Source organism: Lucilia cuprina, chromosome 2, assembly GCF_022045245.1.
Source record: "Lucilia cuprina isolate Lc7/37 chromosome 2, ASM2204524v1, whole genome shotgun sequence".
NCBI lineage: Eukaryota > Metazoa > Arthropoda > Insecta > Diptera > Calliphoridae > Lucilia > Lucilia cuprina.
Genome location: NC_060950.1, coordinates 49,766,715 through 49,785,309, shown reverse-complemented (window position 1 = coordinate 49,785,309; position 18,595 = coordinate 49,766,715). Strand labels below are relative to the sequence as shown.

Here is an 18,595-nt window from a genome sequence, read left to right as displayed (position 1 = left end):
CGTATAATTAAGAATAAGGTCTCCACGTATTTTAGAGAAATTTTTTCATGAACTCAACGTATAATATCACATCATTCTTATGTTCTGTTGTACCAAAATGATATATAATGAATTGGGACTATAAAATATTTTTTTACCTTTTTGCATGTGTTTAAAGCAGACGTCGGCGCTATTATTGATCTGAATACGAAGATTTCGACAATTTACATCTATACAGCACAGTCGCATACGAAATTTTCAAGAAGAGCGTAAAAAATTCAAATATTTCATTTAGTTGCTTGGCAGCATTCAACAAAGTATGATGATGTCGCTTTGTTTCAGAAATAGTCGGGCATGGCCGACCATATTATACCCTACACCATGAGCATATTTTTAAAATTTTTTAATATCATAAAGAAACTTTTATGTTGAATTTCACCTTAATTCCAAGGTATTTATGCAATTTATGAATAGAAAACAAAATTTTCTAAATGAGGCTTTACAAAAAATATAGGTGAAACATGGGCCGACCCTCTTTAAATTTGGGAAAAGGGTATAATTTTAAATAACAGCTTGTTTTGTTGAGTTTCAATGCGATATAAATGGTTACAAGTAAATTTTAGACGTTTAAGGGGGGGTTGTAAGGGGGCTAGGGTCAAATAAGGGCCGATCATCACGAAAATCTGGAGTGTCATTTATACTTATATAAAACTTATTTGTGCAATTTTTTAGAGAGATAACACCGTCCAACACCATTTTTCACACACGAACCAAACCATATACATACGAAAGCACATAATTTATATGGTATAACTGCGTACTCAGTTTTTCATTTTCTGATCGTTTGTCCTTTTAAAAGGACTTTAAAATTTGAGGTGCATACAATTTTCAAAAATTTTTATAAAAGATTTTAAGCCACCCTATTATGACAATATGGGTATCAAACTAAAGAGGACAATTGCAGTAATTTTATCTCGTATTTTGTTTTATTTTTTAAAAATAAAAAGATGTAAAAAATATTCTTATAAAAGTTTATCCTATATTATCCTTGAAATTTTATACGAAATTGTTCATCAAAAAATATTCATAATAAAGACAGAATGGAGTACAAAAGTCTGAAATTTGGTCTTCATAGTTCCATTTGTTTAATTTTTATAATATTTTTTAAATATCTCAATAAATTAATTAATAAAATTGTCCCCTCTAAAAATTTCAAAGTCCTTTTTTTGTTAAAATATTATGTAGAAAAATTAGAAATTTGTTATTGTGGAACCGAGTTTCTTTATCTCTATGATAAAAAGTTAAAAAAGTGAAAACTTTGAAGAATATGAAAGGATAACAATCGATTAAGGATATCTTGAATTTTTTATCCTTTCATGTTAAAACTCCCTTCTTGGAAAAAATATTTTCCCTTTTAATTTAAAATAATTATTCCGAACTCTATAGTTATTCTAAATTCTATATATCTTTTAAAAATATCTTTGACCTCCCAATAATGTTATCAAAGTAGTTTATTATATAGTTTTTATTAAAAAATACAACAGTGCGAAGGTATATCATGTGCAATTAGTAAACCACGATATACATAGCCGGGCTTGGCCGAGCATATCATACCCTACACCAGTTGTAAATTTCTTTCAAATGTGATTTATTTTAGCAAATAAAATATTTATGTTGAATTTTATTTCAATTGCGACATATTGAAGAAAAACTAATTTTCTGAATGTTGGTTAGAGTCAAATAGAGCTTAAAGATCTGCACAAGACAACAATAATGCGACAATTTGTTAAACAAATATCGTGTGCGCCATCATAAGCAGGCCTTTAATATGTATATTATTTATTTATTAAGAGGAGAGATTTACTTATGTCTACATATATAAACGTTTTTATGTAGCTTTTCATCGTAATATGAATGTTTATTTTAATTATATTATATTTTACATTTATATTAATATTGCGCTTATCATATTATGCTGAAGTGGATTTTAGAATTCGGAACATGCATGTTTTAATCACTAAATCGTCATAATCATACGAAATAAATTTTTATATATTTTAAGACCTGTTATCTCAACCACCGGTTGTTTAATCGGTAGATATTTTGTCTGAAAACTGTCAATTTAATGTTAGGATAAAAAATTAACAGACATTGGGATAATGGGGGTAGGTAATTGGTATAAATAATATTTTAAATTAAACAAAATATTCTCAACAAAATTTTTTTAATTTGAATACATCTTAACTATTATTTTTTTTTTCATAGAACTAATAAAGATAAAGACATGAAATTTGGGAGTCTGCAACTCCATATTTGTAAAAATAACATATATTTTTTTTCTAAAAAAACTGACTATAGAAAATAAGGATATTAAAGGATTAAAATTTAAAAGGACATTTTTTTAGTTTTTTTATTCTAACATTTTAAAACTATTTTATTTGTAAAAATACTGTTATTCTCATCTTTCAATCGATACCTACATTGACCTACTAGACCAAACCAAATTTAAGCTTTAAAGTTCTTTTAAAGGAAGAAACGATCAGAAAATAAAAAAACCAAAAATGTAGTTTAACTATATCAAGTATGTAGTTTCCAACGTATAGGATCTTGCTCATGTGTGCAACAATTTTTCCCAATTTGTTGTACGGTGTAAAAGTATATATGACGTAATTATGGCATAAAAAGCTTAAATCGGAAGGTACGGTTGTATGGGGGCTAGGTGAAATAATGGACAGATTTCAACCATTTTCAATAGGCTTCGTTCCTGTGTTCGTCCGAAAAACATGCTTGGTCCGAATTCCATCAAATTATCTTAAAAATTGTGGCCTATACCTTGCGCATAAGGTTTACATGGACAGATAGCCAGCCGGACAGACGGACATGTCTTAATCGACTCAAAAAATTATTCTGAAAAGCACAACTTCAAAAACAAGAGTATAATTTACAAAAACAACATACACCCTAAATAATATTCTAGAATGCATAACAATGAAAGTAATTAAGATCATTGAAATGTTTTTTCTATGTGAAGAAATTTTCATTCTTATGTCCATTTGTTTATAAATATTCCCATTTTATAGTAGTGCAATGTAATCTTCAAAATTTAAAATAGCCAAACATTTTTTCAGTGCAATTTCATTAAAAAAATACCAATAGTCTGTGTGTAATGGTGATTTTTTATCTGCCTCTCTATACGCCGGTATATGGTTTAAAGATAAATTGTACAATTTATTACCCTAGACAAATTTTAACAGAACTCTGTTAAAAATTAACAGAGCTATGTTAAAATTCAACAGAGGACTGTAAACATTCTGTTAATGTAACATAAAGCTACGTTCAAAGTAAATTTATAAAGTAGACTCATTTGAACAGCTGACTATTTTTTTTTTTAAACTTGCTATTTGTGGACTTACTTGTCAAAAATGTTTATGTTGCCATATTTGTTTTCATTTTAATGCTTGCTTTTGTACAAATTTCTGAGTAATTTGTTGTATTTAATGTGAAAAAGTGTATTTTAAGTGTATAATATTTTTAAGAATGCTCTAATTTTTAAAAAATAAAGGAAACTCTGTGACTTTTAATATAAATAACAACATATTTTGGAAAGTACAACAAATTTTGTAAACAAATTTTGTCAAGTGAGTATTTCGAACAAAAACAAATTGCCTGTGGTTTTTGTAGACGTTTGTTGTACAACAACTCGTGTCGCTACTTTATTAATTTACTTTGGCTACGTTCATAATGCTGGAGTACTCCACAGTCCAGCAAATTTTATTTCTTTCTTTTTCATACCAATATTGTCAAAATTATTACAATTATTTTATTATTATTTTTTTTTTAACTATTCGGGAAAAAAACTTTATAATTTTCTTTTAAAATCGTTTATTTTCGCGAATATTTTTAACCCAAATGTTCTCATGGATTTTGAAGATGTTTGTGCCCTCAAAATTCTGTTTCTCTATGTTTATATGGATGTTATGAATGTCCACACAAAATTTGATACGCGACATTTACTGTTTATTTCGTATGTGTGCGTAGAATTCCTTTTAGACATACAATGTGAAAATATCATGAAAAACGGTCCAGTCGTTTATTATTTAAAAAGTTATAAACGGCCAAAAAAGGTACCAAATCATCTTTTTTACACATTTTTGCACCCTAGACGTATCTCTAATAGTGTGTACAAGAAACCCTATACAGAACGAACGTTTAAGTTATAGAATAAGGGTATTAGATAGCATAATTTCCAAACAGGGAACAATATAACAAAAAAAAAAAAAAAATAAGAATAAATTGAGTTGAATTGAGAATTGACATGCCATTGCCTCTTCAATGATCTTTATCCACCCTGCCATGCCATCTCTACAATATTCTGGGTGCCCTAATACTAACATACTTGACGTTCAACCTTAACTTTTTATGGAATTATTTAAAAATGAGTTTAATCGGACAGTTTCATAATATAAATATACATTAAAAATATTTATTTAAAAGGAATAAAGAATTAGTAATTTATTAGATTTAAACTAGATAAGATTTATTTACTTACATTTTTTTTAATTATAAATATTTACTATTTTTAAATCAAATGTTTGTGTGGATATGTAAATGTTTTTTAATATTTTTTTATTTTTTTAATAAAAAAGTAATTTTGGAAAAAATATTGTCAATTTATTCAAGAATCAACTATTTACGGATCTGTTTAGAAATTTCCAGCCCAGCACGCTATGTTAGACATACTGTTAACAGATTTTTTGTCTGCTATCTTGTCTACCAATTCTATTGGAGTTTGCCCGCCGACGTTGACCCTATCCCCTTAAAATCGAAAATTTCGTTAATTTCACTTTTTTAAACATTTTTCACTATAAGGGAAAGTTCCAGCCCCAGCACACTCTGTTAGAGACACACATAAAAATACACATTTATTTATAAAAAATATATAACAGAACAATTTTTTGTAAGCATTTCCGGGCTTTGCCGAAAAATAAATATTGACTATTTAGAATTTTCGATGTGTTTGAAAATCGATAACTTAAAAAATTAATTGTTTTAAGTTATCGATTTAGCAGAAAAATTTAACAACAAATATAATATTAATATTTTGCAAGCCGCGCCGCCGCCGACTTCTTTCGGCTCAAAAGCTAAGCCGGCTTAAACTTAGCCGCTGATAATGATTGGAATCGCACATATATTTCCGGAAAAAATTTCATCAATTTGAACGGAGTTGCCACACAATATTGCGCTAATATTTAAATAGTGAAAACTACTATAAATGTCTATATTGTGCAGAATAGAAACAGGTGCAGGATAGTAATCGTGATCAAATTTAGAGCAAGTTATTTTTTTATATTGAAAAACAAGTATGAATGTATAGTCGAGCGTAGCCGAACATATGATACCCTACACCAGTCAGTATGTGTGTTAAAAATGGGGATTATTTAAAAAAATAAAGCATTTGGTTTGTTTATTTAACTTTTTTTCGGAATATTTTTACTTTTTTTTGGCAAAAAAAGAGATTTTTTTAAGAGGGCTCAAAGGGGAGTAGGGCAAAATATGGCCCTATCCTTAAAAATGTTGGTAGGGGGATTTAAGTCATCTTCAATATTATTTATGTAGAATTTAAAAGTGTTATTAGTGTTTGTAAGTGAATTTTGACCTTTAAGTCATTTTCTGAAGGGGAGTTTGTATGGGGGATAGGGTCAAATGAAGCCCGATCATTACAAAAATCGGTAGTTCTATAAAACTAAGTTTTGTCGACTTTAGTTAACATAATAGATCATTTAAATTAATTATAAGCTAAAAGGCCCTATATGGGGGGTACGGTTGTATGGGGACTAGTCGAAATAATGGACCGATTTTAACCATTTTCAATAGGCTTCGTCCTTGGGCCAAAAGAAGCGTGTGTGCCAAATTTCATCCAATTATCTTGAAAATTGCGACAAGGTTTACATGGACAGCCAGCCAGACGGACGGACGGACATAGCTTAATCGACTCAGAAAATGATTCTAAGCCGATTGGTATACTTTAAGGTGGGTATAGGACTAATATTTTTGTATGTTACAAACATCAGCACAAACCCACTAAGTGGTGTAGGGTATAATTATATTGTAAAGAATGGCGGACATCGGGCTTTATTTGATCCTTGCCCCAATATAAGATCCCAAAATATTTCATCATGATATTTTTGTATTTATCATAATATTGTTATACATGATCATATTAAGCTCCAAGGTGATCAAAATTTCGTTTTAAACATGTATCGAAATCATAATGAATTTTATCGAATTAGTAAAAATACAGTTTCTAAAGAAATAAAAAATATATATAATATAAAGATAATATACTTACAATACTTAACACAATTCGCAAATTTCAATTTGCCGATTTATATTTATATAATCGCATAAAAGTACTACACTTTTTTCAATTGAAAATAAGAACTTTTCATTTCAATTCAGAAAACATCGATTGAAATTTAGATTTTAATTTTGAAAATTGGATTTTTTATTTGAAATTTAGAAAAGAACAATTAAAAAAGAGAATTTTCAATTTAAATTGAGAAAATATCAATTGAAAATAAGATTTTTTATTTGTAATTCGGAATACAACTGTTGAAAATGAGATTTTTCATTTGAAATTCAGAAAATTCCAATTGAAAATTAGATTTTTCATTTGAAATTCAGAAAATTCCAATTGAAAATTAGATTTTTCATTCGAAATTTACAAAAATTTAATTGAAAATGAGATTTTTCTTTACAATTAATTTTAACTTAAGGTTGAATAAAATAAACACATACGATTTTCTGGATTTCAAATGAGAAATTTTATTTTCAATTGATTTTTTCTAAATTCCAAATAAAAAATATCATTTTCAAACGGAATTATCTGAATTTCAAATGAAAAATCTCATTTTCAATTGGATTGCTGTTCGTAATATAGACCGGCTCCAAAAAAGTAAGTTTTTTAATTTTTTTGTAATTGTAATTGTAAAACTTTGGTACAGGGTTATTCACGGCTTCAAAAATCTTTTATATGACACAATTATTGTATAGTTTCATAATACGAAAACACTAAAATTTTAAAATAAATAAAAAATATCTTTTTTGAAATCGGTCCAAATCACGAATGGTCATGTTATACTGAAAATAATTTGGGTTACATCATATGACATAACAAGATGTATTTTGAGAAGAGTAACTCGAAGATACAACTTTCTTAACTTTAAACATCAAAAGAATGTAGACAACAAACTCGTCTACAGAGAAATCTTCATGATTTCTCGTTTACCCCTCTTGAATACGATTTTTGCTTAGTATGTGAAATGTGTCTAGTTTAAAAAAATATTCTTCTTCTGGAACAAAACACGTAAAAAGACGATGATTTATAGAAAAACATCCTCATTTCTTGGTCACTTGATTAGCTCTTCCAAAAAGTCACGGGGAACTGTATATGCAATCAAATACAACATTATCAACAAAATTTATTTTCCGCTATTTAATATAAATACTTACGATTTAATCGTCGTTTAATAAGAATCTTCTTAAAACGAATTTATATAATTTTTTTAAAAAATTATTTTAATATTGACAATTAAACTTTTTTATAAAACATACGAATGTATACATACATATCATGTATTTATAATATAAATATGTTTATAATAAGGAGTGAGAGCGAAAAATTCTTAACACACGTTTTTCATTACATTTTTCAACCAAAGTATTATTTGATTTTTTTTTTTTTGATCAAGTTACCTTTGAAAAACATGTCAGTTATTATGTGGTAATGTCAATTATATTAATTTTTTTGTTAATCTGATTAAAATGAGTGACCAGAAAAAAGTGCGTACTGAAATTATTAAATATTTTCAACTAAACCCAACTTGGTCTTACAAAAAGTTGGCCCAGCATACAAAGGTCTACCGTCAAACTGTTTCCAATGTTATTAAACAGTACCGGGAGAACTTGTCAGTTGATAGAAAACCTGGTTCAGGTAGAAGGAATGGTCCACATGATGTTTCTAAAGCCAAAAAATAGAACGCATTTTCAAAAGAGCTCCCAACACATCCGGTAGGAAAGCAGCTCGGTTAGCTCAGTGCTCGGACTATTTGGTACGAAAAGTTAAAGCTAATGCAGGTTTAAAAACATACAAGGCTCAAAAAGTTCCTGACAGGAACGCTGCTAAAAATTTAGAGGCCAAAAACAGAGCACGGAAATTAAAGTCAAGTTTTATAAAAAAATATTCTTGCTGCAAAATGGATGACGAAACGTATGTTCTGGCAACTTCCAGGTCAAAAGTTTTATGTTGCTGATGCTGGAGGGAATGTTGAAGAAAATTTTAGGACCCAAAAGCAGACAAAATTTCCCAGAAAGTTCTTGGTATGGCAAGCAATATGCAGTTGCGGCAAAAGAAGCCAATCATTTGTTACAACGGGCTCTATAAATACCGAAATTTACATCAAGGAATGTTTACAAAAAAGGCTGCTTCCATTCATAAGACTTCATAATGTGTCCACTTATTTTTGGCCTGACTTGGCATCCTGTCACTATGGTAAACAAGCCCTTGAGTGGTACAAGAACAATAATGTGGTATTTGTACCAAGAGAGGCAAATCCTCCAAACTGCCCGGAGCTAAGGCCAGTGGAGAGATATTGGGCTCTTGTTAAAAGAGAATTGAAGAGTACAAAAAAGGTGTCCAAAAGTGTGGTAGATTTCGAACTTAGTGTCATCAAAGGCTTAAAAATGGCTTTAAAAATTTTTCAAACTTAAGTTCGAATTTTCGAAAATTTTATTTTTAGTTTTTATGACCTAGAAATTATTTTAAGAGCATAAATTTTTTTTTCGAACATAACTTCGAATTTTCGAATATGATTTCGAATTTTCGAACATAGTATTGTTTTGTCATTAGCTGTACTGACAACCGCCAAATTTCAGCAAATTCGGGCTACCGGAATTGGTCTTAAAACAATTTTCTCCAATTAATTCGTCGTTCGTCTGCATAATAAATAGAAATAAACCTATCGCATAGTTCGTTACGTACGACGAACTTTGTTATACGCAATGATTGTGTACATTTTCATATACGCAACTGTGTTCTATTTCTGACGTCGAATATTCGTTCGGAAAAATTCGTCGTTTATCCCGATTGTGCGTATACTATAAGTTATATATTATATCTATATAATATAACAGTTAGAGTCCTCATATTTTGAGCCACTTTAGAGTCAATTTAGATTATTTATGATAAAAAGTAGGCGGTACATTCCATACGAATTAATTAAAAAAATTTATATGGGAAACTGATAAAACTAAATTTTGTACGAATAACTTTAATATTCATCTGAACATTTTGTAAAAAACACGGCGGATTTTCATCTGGATATACGAATCATAGAAAGATTCATATATGGAGAAACTATTAGAGCTAGAATCTTCACATTTTACATAAAGAACTTTGATATTCATGTGAACATTTTGAGAATAACGGGCGCACTTTCAATAGGGGGTTGGCACCTCCCATATGAATTTAATATTAAATTTCATTTATCTGGGAAACTAATAGAACTAGAATATTCAAAATCGTTAAGTGTTTTTTTTTTATTTTTATTGCTTTTATGGTAGCAAAGCACACTGGGTATAGCAGCATTTTTTAAACAATTAGATTTATTAAATCCAAATGTTAGTTCTTGCACTGTACGCCAGGTGGATAAGGCAAAAAGTTTTAATTGAGGTTAAATAAATTTCAAATCATAATGTCAGAGGCAAAGTGAAACAAATTTATTTCCTTAAAAATTACTTTGGTTTTGTTCTATTAATACAATAATAATAAATCGAAATTGCATTTACTACTTATAGCTATAGAAATGCCATTTTTGCACTGAAATAAACTTTTCTTTGACCTTGTATTAGCTTATACAGTGTATTTTCAGATAATGAAATTTCAGCCTCTAAAGATAGTTATTTCCTTTAAATAAAATAAATCCAAAATAAATCCATTGATTAAAAAAATCCCCTATTAATAAATTTTTAAATTCAGTACTATTTCTCCGTAAGCTAGTGGAACATGTCAAGGAAATGAATATGAGAATGTGATGTTAATGTGTCATTAAATGAGGCTGAGGTACTATTGTTATCTATATATAGATTTTCATTTCAACAGTTTTTATAATTTTTATTGAAAATCTGAAATTTAAGCAACACATAATTATGAACAAGCAGTTATTCGCTAACCATAAAAAAATGCATCAAAGTTTCTCGTGCGCTGAAAACGCTATGTTTTTCTTTTAAGAAAAACTGATAAAGCTCATCTTACAATAAATAAATAAATTAAAATCCTCATAATTTTTAATCTATCAGAAATAATGGTATAGTTAATGATTGCAACTATTGTATTAGTTCACCACATTAAAAATTTCTACTTAGTTTTATAAAAAAAATTGTTTTGTGAAGAGGTAGAAAAATCTCTTAAAAATGTATTTAAACTATTTGATTAAATTTTATTTTATTTATGAGATATTTTTTCCTCTCCCTCCTCATTATTACAATTTATACAGTAATCGTTATATTCGAGACCCATTCTGCTGGCGTGATTGCCAATAGTACAGATGATGCTCATCTCTCTCGGAGGGATCAGAGGTGGAGTTGCTAACCGTGCCTTCTATCGATTGCACGGTATGTGATTAGATCCATCACATACCTCACCCAATAGTGAAATGACAGACTTGAGCATCAACGCTGCACAAGTCATTAGTTTTTCGTGACCCTTGATTCATCCAGGTTGATTGCATTGAGAATGAGTGCCTGGGCTCTCTTTGAGAACTTGCCGTCAACATCGCTTCGATCAATGACGGATCGAATGAAACTATCTTTGGCAACCTCACTGAAAGAGTGCGTCATTGACTTCTGCACTTGTTTTGGACGTTTCATCTCTGACTGCTGACTTACAGAAGCTGCTTCCTCCTCAGAATGTTGCCGTTTAGGCGCCGCTTCCGCTTTCACTTCGACGGGAGGAGGAGTATTGTAGTTTTCAGCGATCTTAACACATTGAAGGGAAGCTGATTGCTCCTTAGTGAGTTCCCTGGTGGTTTGTACCCGAGGAGCTCAATAATCCCGAAAGCGGAACGCCTCGTAGTTGCCGGCCTTTTGGAAGGTTTTTTGTTCCGCGGTGCTTCCTGTTAACGTGGTCATATCTTGCTAATTTTTTCTGAACACTTCCATAAGTTTATTGCCCCTCTTATGGTTTACAACTCAACTCAGTTGAATTGAAATTGAAACGACTCAACTTTTTTTGGTATTATGAATCACAACCAATTTGTTACAACTGTGTCTGATAAGTAGTAATTTTTCCAAAAAAGTTGTAATAAATTTCAACTTTAGATTTTAAGTTGTTATCGATAATACCAAATAGCAAAATTTCAACTAATAAAGAGTTGAGTTGTAAACCATAATAGGGGCATATGTTTAAGTCTAGAGGAAGAGAACTTCTGTAAAGTTACCAAATTTTATGTTTGGGACACAAGTATACATGTGGTAGGACTCTATTTCCATATTCGGAATCATTACACAAAATAACACTGAAATTGGTGAAAATTATTTATTTGAAAAATATATTGATTTTATATTGTCTATAAATCATTTTGAGTTCTTGGAAAGTGCATTTTATAATAAGCAAATGTACATAAATACAAATCTTTTTATTTAATTTATTTTCAGGAAAATCTTGGAGGTAATTCAAAAACAGTTATGTTGGCAACAATATCTCCCGCAAGTATACATGTAGATGAAACACTGGCTACTCTAAGATATGCTTGCCAAGCTCGACGCATAGTAAACAGAGTGAAAGTAAATGAATCTGAACATGATAAAGTAATTAGAGAATTAAAATCTGAAGTTGAGAGGTTAAAATCGTTGCACTATGAATACGAACGCCAGAAGCGGCTTTCTATTAGTACAAACGCAACTCCAAGAACAATTATAATTGAGACTTCAAATATAAATGAAACTGAAATTGAGAATCTAAGAGAACAGCTTTCAGAAAGAGAGAAAGAACTTCAGCTAGCACAAAAATCATGGATGGAACGTTTGAAAGAAGCTGACGATTTAAGAAAATCTGGTCTACATTTACTTAAGCGAAAAGGGCTTGCAATAGAGCTAGATAAAGAGCAGAAACATGCTTGTCTGATCAATTTAACAGAAGATCCAATGCTAACTGAAACTCTTTTTTATATAATACCAAATGGGTGTGTAAAAATTGGGCGAACAAGATCTACCTTAAGTGGTACAAAACCAGATATAATTCTTGATGGACCACTCGTAGCTCACAATCATTGGTAATAATGAAAAAATTGGTAATGTTTTTAATGCTTAAAATCTTTATATTTCAGTATAATTGAAAATATAAATGGCGAACTTTATGTTACCCCAGAAAACAAAGATTTTGAAACCTATTTAAATGGAGAATTAGTCAAAAGTAAGAAACAAATTTTTCATGGAGATCGCTTAGTAATTGGAGGGTCTCATTTTTTCCGAGTTTCTAATCCTTTTTGTTCTCAGAAAGAGAAGAAAAAGAAAGTGGGTTGTATTCACTATTCAAAAACTTACTTCTCCTAATTATAAGTTTTATATTTTTTTGTAGATGGCTGACTTTTATCAGGCCTATCAGGAGGTACTCGAAACTCAAGAAGAAAAGTTACGTCTTGAATTGGAAGAGGAGAAGCGAATCGCATTGTCTGACATTGAAACGAACCGTATTGAGCATGAAAGAGATGTTAAAGAACGCATGGATAAAATTGAATTAGAGCAACTAATGTTGAAATGCAACAAGGAAATTCTGGAATCGGAGAAAAAAATAATTGATGAAAAGAAAAATAATATAAAAACCATGGAATCCGACATACTCTTAATCAACCCTGCGAAAATGAATGAATCTAAACTGTTTGACGAAATTAATAATATTATGCAACAACCAAGTCAAGGAAGCTTGCACAAAGTTCAACTAATGGTAAGAATTATTATTAGATTATTTTGAAATATACGTACTCACAGACATGGACAAAAAAAGGTGTGTGAATTGCTTTTTTATAAAATATGATATAAATCGCAAAATTTACTTCATTATGGAATTTTTTGCATTTTTCAATTTGGAAAACATTCATATCTTACATTAAAAATAAGATTCGCACTTGCGAAAAGCTATTTCGTGAAAAATTCAGAGATTTTTTTAATTTTTCAGCTTGAATAAAAAAATGAAAGCTTTTGTGAGGAAAATGTGTTATTAAGTAAAATTATACTCATTAAGAATATATTTCACATTAAACTTTGATGGAAATCTTTGGTGTAGAGAGGATGGACAACTTGTTGTTAAGCTCCGCACAGTGGGGCAGAATCGAAATTTTTTGGAAATAAATCTGGCATTTCTAAACGGCTGGTCCGATCGGGATAAAATTTGGCGTAAGCCAAGGAGCCAAGGAGTATTCGAGTTTAAGTTTTGAAGATGAACCCCGCAGATGCCCCAGGGACGGCGCTGTGGCGGCTCAAAGTAGGGCACCTACGACATGTCAAATTTTTAAACTCGTGCAATTTTTATGTTTTTCATCCAAATACAAAGATTTTTATATTTTCTGAAAGCTAAACATACTACTTATCTCTTATAATATCCGAGTTATAGGCATTTAAAAATTTAGTGATACAAAATTTACCATACCTTGGTCCGCCTTTTTTTTGAATACCGGGCGTAATTTTGGACCAAATGAACTCAATTTTTTTTCCTGTTAGTTAAACAACAAAATAATCCAATAATATACAAAAAAATTTCAGATCAATATCATTTACAGATCCAAAAATATACGTTTTTTAATTTAAAAATTCAAAAAATTTTAGATTTTTGTCGTTTTTTTGCCAAAAATGTGTCTTTACTCATTTATTAATAAAATAAAATTTTCTTTAAGAACATATAACAATTTTATAGTTTTCTAAAAGGTATCTTTACGCAGAACGCTTGCGTAAAAAACTTGTCTTATTTTTTGAAAATGTTGCCACTGTGTCGTTACGAATATGACCTATTTTTTTTTATCAAAACTTCAACTTTGGGCGACATGTTCTAAAATCCCAAAGCTGGGATCAGAAAACTGAAAGCAGTTTTAGAAACCTCAATATGATTTCTATTTACTCCAAAAGTATTTTACCAGCCCTGAAAGAAATTCATTATTTCTTTTTTTCTTATTTGAAAAGACAAATTTAACAAGCGTTGAAAATTTCATTGAGTTTTGTTCATAAATAAAGATTTTGTCATATATTACATATTTGTTTAATTTCTAAAACTATGATTTATATCAAAATTTTAATAGGGTCGCAGATAGCTACAACAATTTAGTCCATATTTATCCCTTAATATCATTTTTTGTTAGATAAAAAATTTCAAGCCAATATCTCAATTACATTCAAAAATATGTTCATTTAAACCTGTGTCCTTTAATTTCATCTTTTTCATATTTTAGTATTAAGTATGACAGAACATACATTTGGTGTTGAATAAAATATTTGGACAATTTTTAAAAATTATTTAGTTAGTTATTAAAGACTAAAACATTGTATATACAATAAAAATTATAATTTTATTATGAGCCACGCACAACAACACCTAAATCACCCCACACAAACCACCTTTCCCGCCCACCGAAATATAAAACACAATTTAATACAATATCATCAGTTAGTATAATAGCTTTTTTTATTTGAACTGTTTATCTTAAACATAATACAATTAATTCTTACAACCTACTTATATAGTTAATTCCTAACACTACTTATTTTCTATAAAATAATCTGTCATATCGGTATACATATCCAGAAGGTAATATAAGTCCTTTAAATCTTCCTTGTTTTGAGATGATAGAGTTTAATAACAAATCCATGTTTTCGCATAGTTGAAAGAACAGGATCAGAAGATAGAAGTAAACTATTAAAAATATATTCATTCTGTGATTGCCTTGGGGCATTTTCTTGAGCTGAATAGTTGAACATGCTTAAAATCTCAATTCCTCGCTTCCTGGGCTTCTTCTGTTAAAGATGACTACCCGTCGCGAAGGTTTAAGTGAACATATTTTTGAATGTAATTGAGATATTGGCTTGAAATTTTTTGTAAAGGGTTGAGAATTTCCATATCTTACTAAAAAATGATACTAAGGGATAAATATGGTTGTTGTAGCTATCTGCGACCCTATTAAAATTTTGATATAAATCATAGTTTTACAAATTAAACAAATATGTAATATAAGACAAAATCTTTATTTATGAACAAAACTCAATGAAATTTTCAACGCTTGTTAAATTTGTCATTTCAAATAAGAAAATGAAAAAAAAACTGGAAAGGTCAAAGGGCATCCCGCAATTCCCAAAAATAGGAATGAAAATCCCAAAAATGGGATTTTTCCTTTTTTGCCCGTAGGGTCCACATTTCTTTCAGGGCTGGGAAAATACTTTTGGAGTAAATAGAAATCATATTGAGGTTTCCAAAACTGCTTTCAATTTTCTGATCCCAGCTTTGGGATTTTAGAACATGTCGCCCAAAGTTGAAGTTTTAATAAAAAATAGGTTATATTCGGAAGGATGCAGTGGCAATATTTAAAAAAAAATAGGACAAGTTTTTTACGCCAAAGCGTTCTGCGTAAAGATGTAGATATGTTCTTTTGGCAAAAAAACGACAAAAATCTAAAATTTTTTTAATTTTTAAATTGAAAAACGTATATTTTTTGATCTGTAAATGATATTGATCTGAAATTTTTTGTATATTATTGGAAAAAATTGACCATTTGGTCCAAAATTACGCCCGGTATTCAAAAAAAGGCGGACCATGGTATGGTAAATTTTGTATCACAAAATTTTTAAATGCCTATAACTCGGATATTATAAGAGATAAGTAGTATGTCCAAGCATGTTTTTTCAAGATCTTGTCGAGCGCTTTGTATTTGGATGAAAAACAAAAAAATGGCACGAGTTTAAAAATTTGAAATGTCGTAGGTACCCTACTTTGAGCCGCCACAGCGCCGTCCCAGGTGCATCTGCGGGGTTCATTGGCTACGCTCACGCCATTTTATCCCGATCGGATCAGCCGTTTACAAATGCCAGATTTATTTCCAAAAAATTTCGATTCTGCCGCACTGTGCACCGGCAACAAGAAAAATCTAAAATTATTATCATCTGCAGAAGTTTTCTTATCATCCTAAAGGGCAAAATATCCTTCTCAAGAACGAAAATAAAATAAGTTTCTTGGTAACAATAAAAAAATTAACGAAAGAGACAAAAATAAAGTAGTTCTTTCTGAAATTAAAAAAAATATATTAAAAACAAGTAAGAGTGTTATATTCGGCCATGCCGAATCTTATATATATGTTTATGTAGAATTTTACTGATGTACTCACATTTTTGGGTCAGTAATAAGTCTTAAAGTCATTTTGAGAAGGGGACATTGGTAAGGTCAATTATAAATCCATTTTCATTAAATTTATGAAAATGATTTTATTTCCTATAAAACTTTTTTATGTCGAATTTTATTGCTTTATATATGTTATGAGCAGATATGAGCATAAATTTAAGTTCTCATTAAACATGTTTGTGTTGAATTTCACCGCTATTGATACATCTCTTAGCGATAAAGTTATTTTCTGAAGGGGGCATTATAATAGGGATAGGAGAAAACGTGAACCGATATTCTTACTTTCAATAAGGATCGATCCTTATAAAATTTGATAGGGAGATTTTGGCTTGCACGAAACTTGTGTATGTAGAATTTTGTAGTAATGAGCGTTGAATTCGTTGTCTAAAGGGTACCTTATTAGGGGGTTAGATAATAATGGACTCATCCTCATAAAATTTAAGAAAATGATTTTAGTTCCCATAAAACTTTTATATGTCGAATATTATTGTTATATATATGCCTTTTAAGGTAGATATGAGCATTAAAGTCGTTTTCTGAAAGGGACCTTATAGGTGGGATAGGGTCAATTATCGTTATAAAATTCTACAAAGAGATTTATGAGACCATAAAACATGTTTGTGCCGAATTTCACCGCTATTGATGCTTCTCTTAGCCAGTCATTTTCTGAAGGGGACTTTATATGGGGGGTAGGGTCAATTATGAACCAATCCTTATAAAATTCTACGAGAAGATTTATGTTCCTATAAAACATGTTTGTGCCGAATTTCACTGCTATTGATGCTTTTCTTAGCCAGTTATGGGCGATAAAGTCATTTTCTGAAGGGGACTTTATATGGGGGGTAGGGTCAATTATCGACCGATCCTTATAAAATTCTATGAAATGATTTATATCACCATAAAACATGTTTGTGCCGAATTACACTGCTATTGATGCTTCTGTTAGTCAGTTGTGAGCGATAAAGTCATTTTCTGAAGGGTACGTTGTATGGGGGGTAGGGTCAATTATGGACCGATCCTTATGAAATTCTATAAAAAGATTTATGTCGCTATAAAACATGTTTGTGCCGAATTACAGCGCTATTGATGCTTTTGTTAGTCAGTTATTGGCGATAATGTCATTTTCTAAAGGGAGCCTTATATGAGGGCTAGGCGAAATCGTGGACCAATACCAAACAAACTGGATCAACTATAAGTATCTGTGCAAAATTTGGACTCTATCGTGTTTTCAACAGACAGACAGACAGACAGACAGACGGACAGACGGACGGACATGGCTAGATCGCCTTAGAATCTAATAAGGACCCAGAATATATATACTTTTATGGGTCTTAGACGAATATTTCAATGTGTTACAAACGGAATGACAAAAACAATATACCCCCCATCTTTTTTGATGGTGGGTATAAAAATGAGGCTGGTTTAATTTGAATGGAATAAGTCGATATTGCGGCTATTGACAGTCCTAATAAATATTTATACCAACAATACTGGTAAATTTTTTCTTTAAATCTTAATTTTTCTCATATATACATATATTTTGTCCAACCCTTAAAGAAATGTAGATTAAAAAATCAATGATTCCTAGACCTCTTATAGTCGCCCAACCACACTACTGAGATCTCTTCCGTTGTTTTGGCAATAGTACCTAGAGCACATAATTTGTGGTTTGAAAAACACAGATACATACATATATATTTAATTAGCCAGACCTTTTTCAGTGGCCATAAGGAACTACTGTGATAAGTTGGGCATGAACCCACTCAACCATAAAAGAAAATCAACGATAAATTAATGATTATGGTATTACAACATCTCAACCAACGCCAACCTTCCTTACGTCATTCCGACATCTCCATAAATACTCAGGATCCCTCTCGCTCATCAGATACAATTATGCTATGGTACATCTCACTCCAACACATACACAATCTTTGCGTTATCAGCTCAATTCCAACATTTTATTAGTCCACAGCCTTGCCCTGTGGTTTTTATCGCTCCTAGAAACTAGGAGTGGTTAAGAAACTTACACTGAAAAAATATATTTTACACTGTATCAAAGCAGCCTCTTTCCACAAGCTTGGGTTTAACCCACAGACATGTTTTCGAGAAGTTTCCTATTTAAAATCATTAAAATCTGTCCATAAATAAAAGAGATAAAAAGAAAAATCGGCGACAACCTTT

At 30.4% G+C, this 18,595-nt stretch overlaps 1 protein-coding gene across 1 annotated transcript in view; it reads left to right on the top strand.

The window, feature by feature from the left end:
• LOC111687490 (kinesin-like protein KIF14) overlaps positions 1-18,595 on the top strand; it is a 68,105-nt gene that overhangs the window by 35,474 nt on the left and 14,036 nt on the right. Inside the window, exons 2-4 of the mRNA XM_046946613.1 lie at positions 11,692-12,308; positions 12,363-12,549; positions 12,614-12,979. Of these exons, the coding sequence (XP_046802569.1) occupies positions 11,692-12,308; positions 12,363-12,549; positions 12,614-12,979 (1,170 nt within the window). The remainder of the gene's footprint in view (positions 1-11,691; positions 12,309-12,362; positions 12,550-12,613; positions 12,980-18,595) is intronic.